This window comes from Carcharodon carcharias (genome assembly GCF_017639515.1).
Source record: "Carcharodon carcharias isolate sCarCar2 chromosome 39 unlocalized genomic scaffold, sCarCar2.pri SUPER_39_unloc_5, whole genome shotgun sequence".
Lineage (NCBI taxonomy): Eukaryota > Metazoa > Chordata > Chondrichthyes > Lamniformes > Lamnidae > Carcharodon > Carcharodon carcharias.
In genome coordinates, this window is record NW_024470844.1 from 415653 (window position 1) to 425000 (window position 9348).

A 9348-nucleotide genomic window follows, 5' to 3' on the forward strand; every position below is an offset into this window, starting at 1 on the left:
CGCCATCTGTACCTTGTCTGTCCTGCTTCCTATGCTTAATTAGCACATTCCTTTAGATAATATCACCACCTTCAACATCTCTTTGTTCTTTTGTCTGTGACATCTTTTGGTTATCTCCACCTAATACTGGCTGCTTGTCCTAACAACAACGCTTGTCCTAACAACAACACCCCTCCCCCCCTTAAACCAGTTTATATTTCACCACTTTCCTATTTTTACTTAGTTCTGTGAAGGGTCATGAGGACTCGAAACATCAACTGTACTCTTCTCCACCGATGCTGCCAGACCTGCTGAGTTTTTCCAGCTATTTCTGTTTGAGCTTTACTCTGTATCTAACCCCGTGCTGTACCTGTCCTGGGAGTGTTTGATGGGGACAGTGTAGAGGGAGCTTTACTCTGTATCTAACCCCGTGCTGTACCTGTCCTGGGAATGTTTGATGGGGACAGTGTAGAGGGAGCTTTACTCTGTATCTAACCCCGTGCTGTACCTGTCCTGGGAGTGTTTGATGGGGACGGTGTAGAGGGAGCTTTACTCTGTATCTAACCCCGTGCTGTCCCTGTCCTGGGAGTGTTTGATGGGGACAGTGTAGAGGGGGATTTACTCTGTATCTAACTCCGTGCTGTCCCTGTCCTGGGAGCGTGTAATGGGGACAGTGTAGAGTGAGCTTTACTCTGTATCTAACCCTGTGCTGTACCTGTCCTGGGAGTGTTTGATGGGGACAGTGTAGAGGGAGCTTTACTCTGTATCTAACCCCGTGCTGCAGCTGTCCTGGGAGTATTTGATGGGGATAGTGTAGAGGGAGCCTTACTCTGTATCTAACCCCGTGCTGTACCTGTCCTGGGAGTGTTTGAAGCGGACAGTGAATGAAAGAGTGAGCTGAACATCCATCGACTTTATGATCTCTGAGTATATTTGGTGAACAACTTCAAAGCTCCTGAACAAACGCAATTCACGAGCAAGTGATCGCAGGACCTGTCGAAGAACAAACGCCCCCAGGACAAATCTGGAGCTGAAACAGTTTCCTCAGTTCAAGATTGAATACAAAAGCAGGGAGGTTATGCTTCAGTTGTACAGGGCCCTTGTGGGACCACATCTGGACCACTGTGTACAGCATTGGTCTCCTTATTTCAGGGAGGGTGTAAATGCGTTGGACACAGTCCAGAGAAGACACACCAGATTAACACCAGGAATGGGCAGGTTGTCTTGGGAGGAAAGGCTGGATATTTAGGCTTGTACCCACTGGAGGTTAGAAAAGTAAGAGATGACTTAATTGAAACCTTTTAAGATCCTGAGGGGACTTGACGGGATGGATGTGGAGAGGGTGTTTCCTCTTGTGGGACAATCTAGAACTGGGGGGGGCCACTGTTTAAAAATAAGGGTCGCTCATTTTAAAACAGGGGAGAACTTTTATCTTTGAGGGTCTTGAGCCTTTGGAACTCTCTCCCTCGAAAGGCGGTGGAAGCCGAGACTTCGAATGTTTCGAAGGCAAGAGCGAGATAGATTCTTGATCAAAGAGGGAGTGAAAGGTTATCGGGGGTGGGGAGGCAGGAATGTTTGGTTGGGGGGGTTGGTGGTGCGGGGTGGTTGTTGCATTCAGATCAGCCCACGATCTTTTTGAATGCCGGAGCAGGCTCGAGGGACCGTTCTGCGAGACATTCAAAAGCGAGATTCTGCAGGCGCAGCGTGGATATGTCCCCACAGCGGGTGCTGTCGATTTAGAGCCCCGGTCATCCAGAAGTGTACAGGGTAAGATGAAGCAGAGAAAGAAAGAGTGTATGTCAGTCACAAAAATACCTACTGTAGAAAGCCTCGAGGAGTATAGAAAGTCCAGGGGTGAAGCAAAAAGGGAAATTAGGAAGGCAAAGAGAGGATATTAAAAAATATTGGCAGCTAAAACCAAACCCAAAGATGTTTTACCAGTACATTAAGAGCAAGAGGGTAAGGAAAGGTTGGGGCCTATCCGAGATGTACATGGTAACTTGTGCATTGATGTGGACAGGGTTCTCAATGAGTACTTTGTCTCTGTCCTCACAAAAGAGAGGGGTGATGCGGACATTGCAGTTCAAAAGAGGAGGTTTGTGGAGTATTAGATACAATAAGCATAGCGAGAGAGAGGAAGTACAGGGGGGACTGGCATCCTCGAAGGTGGATAAATCGCCAGGGCCGGATGAGGTTGTGTCCCAGGCCCTTGGAGGAAGCTGGGGAGGAAATAGCAGATGCTCTGAGGATCGTTTTCCAGATCGTCACTCGATACAGGACAGGTCGCAGAGGATTGGAGGATCTGTCAGCGTTGTGCCACGGTTTAAAAAGGGTGTGAGGGATGGGCCAGCAAATTATCGGCCAATCAGTCTTGACTTCGGTGGGGGGGGTGGGGGGTGCAAATTGTTTCGAATCAATTCTGAGACACAGGATAAACTGTCACTTAGAAAAGCTCGGATTGATGAGCGACAGTCAGCCTGGCTTTGTTAGGGGAACGTTGGGTCTCGCTAATCGAATCAAATATTTTGAGGGACTGACGAGGAGGATTGATGAGGGTAGTGCAGTGGATGTGGTCCGCATGGATTTTAGCAAGGCGTTTGACAAAAGTTCCACACAGCAGACTATTCAGGAAAGTGAGCGCTCATGGGATACAGGGGAAGGTGGCGAGCTGGATACATAACTACCCCGGGGACAGGAAACAAAGGGATGGTCTTTTTTTGATGGATTTTTTTTTTTTTGCGAATGGAAAACGGTTTCCACTGGCGTTCCACGGGACTGAGTGTTGGGGCCCCTTGCTGTTTGTTGTATATATTAACAGTTTGGACACCAAGGTGGGAGGCACGATTGAGAAACTTGCAGATGACTCCGAAGAGGATTAGCTCGCGACTCCAGCACGAAATCAATGGTAGAAAAGCGGCCGATGGAATTCAGTCCGGAAGAGTGCCGGGGGAGGACAAACAAAGCAAGGGAATACTCAATAAATGGGAGGACTTTTGGGAAGGGGAGAGGGAAGTGAGACACCTTGGAGTGCATGTCCACAGGTTCCCCGATGGTGGGTAACGGTGGCACAGAGAGCGCGAGGAATGCTTTCCTTTACCGGGGCGAGGTATTGAATACAAGAGCGGGGTGGGGGGGGATGTGATGCTGGAACTGAGCAAGGTGAGGGTTAGGCCACAGCTGGAAATTTGTGTACAGTTGTGGTTGCCACATTACAGGAAGGACAAAATCGCTCTAGAGAGAGTAGAGGAGATTCACAAGAACATTGCCAGATCTTGAAAATTGCGGCTATGTACAGGAAAGACAAAATCGCTCGAGAGAGAGAGTAGAGGAGATTCACAAGAACGTTGCCAGATTTTGAAAATTGTGGCTATGTACAGGAAGGACAAAATCGCTCTGGACAGAGAGGTACAGAGGGGATTCACAAGAACATTGCCAGATCTTGAAAATTGCAGCCGTGAGGAGGACGAGGGGATGGGCTTGGTGGGAGGGGTGGAGGGGGGGGGTGGAGTTTGGGTTTCGCCTGACAACAGAGGAGGTGACCTAACCGGGCGGGACTAAGTGACAAGGGGCTCCGGAGGGGGGAGACAGGGAAGGCCTGTTTCCCCGCTCAGCGGAGAGGTGAGTTACCGAGGGGGGCCACGGGGTTTACGGTGCTTGGGAAGGGGGGGGGGGAGGATGAGAGGGGGACGCGAGGGATAACTTCCTCACCCAGAGGAGGCAGCCCGGAGGGGGTGGGGGGGGGGCGTGGTGTCACACGTCGGACTTCTTGGCCTCCGGCTTGACGATGGTGATGACGCCGCTGGTGGCGACGCGGGTGGGCACCAGTGTGCCACGGCCCATGGAGCGGGCAAAGGCCTGCAGCGCCAGGTAGCGGGCCCTCAGCGAGTCCAGCTCGCCCTTCATGCTGGAGTTCTCCCGGGCCAGGCCGTCCACCTCGGCGGCCAGGGCCACCCGCTGGTGCTCCAGCTCCTCCCGCTGGGACACCCGCTTCTCCCGGCAGCTGGCCGCGTAGCCCCGGTTCTTGAGCGTGCGCCTCCGCTGCTTGAGCCGCGCCACCTCCTCCTTGGACAGGCCCCGCAGCTGCTGGTTCAGGTCCCGCACCGTCAACTGGATCAGCTCGTGGTCACTGAGGGCCCTGATCCCCGTCTCCTTCTTGGCCTGTGACAGAAGAGGAAATTCAGTCCGTGTGTGTGTGTGTGTGTGCGGCGCCCAGGCAATCATCGCTAACACAACCGTATCGAAACGTCAGCCCTGACCATCCAACCCTCCCCCAGCTCGCCAACCCTCCCCCCAAAATAATCCCCGTCTCTCTCCATCTCTCCCCATGCACTGTATCAATCCCTAAATAATCCCAATCTCTCTCCATCTCTCCCCATGCACTGTATCAATCCCTAAATAATCCCTGTCTCTCTCTCTCCCCGTGCACTGTATCAATCCCTAAATAATCCATCTCTCTCTCTCTCTCCCCGTGCACTGTATCAATCCCTAAATAATCCCCGTCTCTCTCTCTCTCTCCACGTGAACTGTATCAATCCCTAAATAATCCCCATCTCTCTCTCACCCCGTGCACTGTATCAATCCCAAAATTATCCCCGTCTCTCTCTCACCCCGTGCACTGTATCAATCCCAAAATAATCCCCGTCTCTCTCTCTCTCTCTCTCCCCATGCACTGTATCAATCCCTAAATAATCCCCGTCTCTCTCTCTCTCTCTCCCCATGCACTGTATCAATCCCTAAATAATCCCCGTCTCTCTCTCTCTCTCTCCCCATGCACTGTATCAATCCCTAAATAATCCCCGTTTCTCTCTCCCTCTCCCCGTGCACTATATCAATCCCTAAATAATCCCCGTTTCTCTCTCCCTCTCCCCGTGCACTATATCAATCCCTAAATAATCCCCGTCTCTCTCTTTCTCCGTGCACTGTATCAATCCCTAAATAATCCCCGTCTCTCTCTCTCCGTGCACTGTATCAATTCCTAAATAATCCCCATCTCTCTCTCTCTCTCCCTGTGCACTGTATCAATCCCTAAATAATCCCTGTCTCTCTCTCTCCCCGTGCACTGTATCAATCCCAAGATAATCCCCGTCTCTCTCTCTCCCCGTGCACTATATCAATCCCTAAATAATCCCCGTCTCTCTCCAGCTCTCCCCGTGCACTGTATCAATCCCAAAAGGATCCCCATCTCTCTCCAGATCTCCCCGTGCACTGTATCAATCCCTACATAATCCCCGTCTCTCTCTCTCTCTCTCGCCGTGCATTGTATCAATCCCAAAATAATCATCGTCTCTCTCTCCCGTACACTGTATCAATCCCAAAATAATTCCCGTCTCTCTCTCTCCCTGTGCACTGTATCAATCCCTAAATAATCCCCGTCTCTCTCTCTTTCTCCCCGTGCACTGTATCAATCCCTAAATAATCCCCGTCTCTCTCTCTCTCTCTCTCTCTCCGTGCACTGTATCAATCCCTAAATAATCCCCGTCCCTCTCCCTCTCCCAGTGCACTGTATCAATCCCTAAATAATCCCCGTCTCTCTCCCTCTCCCAGTGCACTGTATCAATCCCTAAATAATCCCCGTCTCTCTCCCCATGCACTGTAACAATCCCAAAATAATCCCCGTCCCTCTCTCTCCCAGTGCACTGTATCAATCCCTAAATAATCCCTGTCTCTCCCTCTCCCCCCATGCACTGCATCAATCCCTAAATAATCCCTGTCTCTCTCTCTCCCCGTGCACTGTATCAATCCCAAGATAATCCCCGTCTCTCTCTCTCTCCCCGTGCACTATATCAATCCCTAAATAATCCCCGTCTCTCTCCAGCTCTCCCCGTGCACTGTATCAATCCCAAAAGGATCCCCATCTCTCTCCAGATCTCCCCGTGCACTGTATCAATCCCTACATAATCCCCGTCTCTCTCTCTCTCTCTCGCCGTGCATTGTATCAATCCCAAAATAATCATCGTCTCTCTCTCCCGTACACTGTATCAATCCCAAAATAATTCCCGTCTCTCTCTCTCCCTGTGCACTGTATCAATCCCTAAATAATCCCCGTCTCTCTCTCTTTCTCCCCGTGCACTGTATCAATCCCTAAATAATCCCCGTCTCTCTCTCTCTCTCTCTCTCCGTGCACTGTATCAATCCCTAAATAATCCCCGTCCCTCTCCCTCTCCCAGTGCACTGTATCAATCCCTAAATAATCCCCGTCTCTCTCCCTCTCCCAGTGCACTGTATCAATCCCTAAATAATCCCCGTCTCTCTCCCCATGCACTGTAACAATCCCAAAATAATCCCCGTCCCTCTCTCTCCCAGTGCACTGTATCAATCCCTAAATAATCCCTGTCTCTCCCTCTCCCCCCATGCACTGCATCAATCCCTAAATAAACCTTGTCTCTCTCTCTCTCTCTCCCCGTGCACTGTATCAATCCCTAAATAATCCCCGTCTCTCTCTCTCTCTCCGTGCATTGTATCAATCCCAAAATTATCCCCGTCTCTCTCTCTCTCTCCCCGTGCACTGTATCAATCACTAAATAATCCCCGTCTCTCCTTCTCTCTCCCCGTGCAATGTATCAATCCCTAAATAATCAGCGTTTCTCTCTCTCTCCCCGTACACTGTATCAATCCCTAAATAATCCCCGTCTCTCTCTCTCTCCCCATGTGACAATCAAACAGATAGATACAGAGTAAATCTCCCTCTACACTGTCCCCATCAAACACTCCCAGGACAGGTGCAGCACGAGGTTAGAATCAGAGTAAAGCTCCCTCTACACTGTTCCCATCAAACACTCCCAGGACAGGTACAGCACGGGGTTCGATACAGAGTAAATCTCCCTCAACACCGTCCCCATCAAACACTCGCAGGACAGGTACAGCACGGGATCAGATACAGAGTAAATCTCCCTCTACATTGTCCCCATCAAACACTCCCAGGACAGGTACAGCACAGGGTTAGATACAGAGTAAATCTCCCTCTACACTGTCCCCATCAAACACTCCCAGGACAGGTACAGCACGGGGTTCGATACAGAGTAAATCTCCCTCAACACCGTCCCCATCAAACACTCGCAGGACAGGTACAGCACGGAGTTAGGTACAGAGTAAAGCTCCCTCTACACTGTCCCCATCAAACACTCCCAGGACAGGTACAGCACGGGGTTAGATACAGAGTCAATCTCCCTCTACACTGTCCCCATCAAACACTCCCAGGAGAGGTACAGCACGGGGTTAGATACAGAGTAAATCTCCCTCTACACCGACCCCATCAAACGCTCCCAGGACAGGTACAGCACGGGGTTAGATACAGAGTAAAGATCCTTCTAAACTAACCCCATCAAACGCTCCCAGGACAGGTACAGCACAGGGGTAGATACAGAGTAAATCTCCCTCTACACTGTCCCCATCAAACACTCCCAGGACAGGTACAGCACGGGGTTAGATACAGAGTAAAGCTGCCTCTACACTGTCCCCATCAAACACTCCCAGGACAGGTACAGCAAAGGGTTAGATACTGAGTAAACCTCCCTCTACACTGTCCCCATCCAACACTCCCAGGACAGGTACAGCACGGGGTTAAATACCGAGTAAAGCTACATCTACACTGTCCCCATTCAACCCTCCTAGGTCAGGTATAGCATGTGGTTAGATACAGAGTAAATCTCCATCTACACTGTCCCCATCAAACACTCCCAGGACAGGTACAGCACAGGGTAAGATAGAGAGTAAATCTCCATCTACACTGTCTCCGTCAAATGCTCCCAGGACAGGTACAGCAAGGGGTTAGATACAGAGTAAATCTCCCTCGGGTCAGGTATAGCACGTGGTTAGATACAGAGTAAATCTCCATGTACACCGTCCCCATCAACCACTCCCAGGACAGGTACAGCACGGGGTTAGATACAGAGTAAAGCTCTCTCTACACTGTCCCAATCAAACACTCCCAGGACAGTTACAGCAAGGGATTGGATACAGAGTAAATCTGCATCTAAATTGTCAACATCCAACACTCCCAGGACTGTTACAGCACGTGGTTAGATGCAGAGAAATGTCACTCCACACCGTCCCCATCCAACACTCCCAGGAAATGTACAGCACGGGGTTAGATACAGAGTAAATCTCCATCTACACCGTCCAGATCAAAGATTCCCAGGACCGGTACAGCACGGGGTTAGATACAGAGTAAATCTCCCTCTACACTGTCCCCATCAAACACTCCCAGGACAGGTACAGCACGGGGTTAGATACAGAGGAAATCTCCCTCTACACCGTCCCCATCAAACACTCCCAGGACAGGTACAGCACGGGGTTAGATACAGAGTAAATCTCCCTCTACACCGTCCAGATCAAAGATTCCCAGGACCGGTACAGCACGGGGTTAGATACAGAGTAAAGCACCCTCTACACTGTCCCCATCAAACACTCCCAGGACAGGTACAGCACGGGGTTAGATACAGAGTAAAGCTCCCTCTACACTGTCCCCATCAAACACTCCCAGGACAGGTACAGCACGGGGTTAGATACAGAGTAAAGCTACCTCTACACTGTCCCCATCAAACACTCCCTGGACAGGTACAGCACGGGGTTAGATACAGAGTAAATCTCCCTCTACACTGTCCCCATCAAACACTCCCAGGACAGGTACAGCACAGGGTAAGATAGAGAGTAAATCTCCATCTACACTGTCTCCGTCAAATGCTCCCAGGACAGGTACAGCAAGGGGTTAGATACAGAGTAAATCTCCATGTACACCGTCCCCATCAACCACTCCCAGGACAGGTACAGCACGGGGTTAGATACAGAGTAAATCTCCCTCTACACTGTCCTCATCAAACACTCTCAGGACAGGTACAGCACGGGGTTAGATACAGAGTAAAGTTGCCTCTTCACTCGACCCATCAAACACTCCCAGGACAGGTACAGCACAGGGTTAGATACAGAGTAAATCTCCCTCTACACTGTCCCCATCAAACACTCCCAGGACGGGTACAGCACGGGGTTAGATACATAGTAAATCTCCCTCTACACTGTCCCCATCAAACACTCCCAGGACAGGTACAGCACGGGGTTAGATACAGAGGAAATCTCCCTCTACACCGTCCCCATCAAACACTCCCAGGACAGGTACAGCACAGGGTAAGATAGAGAGTAAATCTCCATCTACACTGTCTCCGTCAAATGCTCCCAGGACAGGTACAGCAAGGGGTTAGATACAGAGTAAATCTCCCTCGGGTCAGGTATAGCACGTGGTTAGATACAGAGTAAATCTCCATGTACACCGTCCCCATCAACCACTCCCAGGACAGGTACAGCACGGGGTTAGATACAGAGTAAATCTCCCTCTACACTGTCCTCATCAAACACTCTCAGGACAGGTACAGCACA

General features: G+C 50.5%; 1 protein-coding gene across 2 annotated transcripts in view; it reads right to left on the reverse strand.

Moving 5' to 3' along the window:
- Positions 1–889: 889 nt before the first annotated feature.
- LOC121274985 (transcription factor MafK-like) overlaps positions 890–9348 on the reverse strand; it is a 12527-nt gene continuing 4068 nt past the window's right edge. For both annotated transcript variants that reach the window (XM_041182377.1, XM_041182375.1), the window contains exon 3: positions 890–4137. In XM_041182377.1, coding sequence (XP_041038311.1) covers positions 3730–4137 — 408 coding nt within the window. In that variant the 3' untranslated portion in view covers positions 890–3729. The remainder of the gene's footprint in view (positions 4138–9348) is intronic.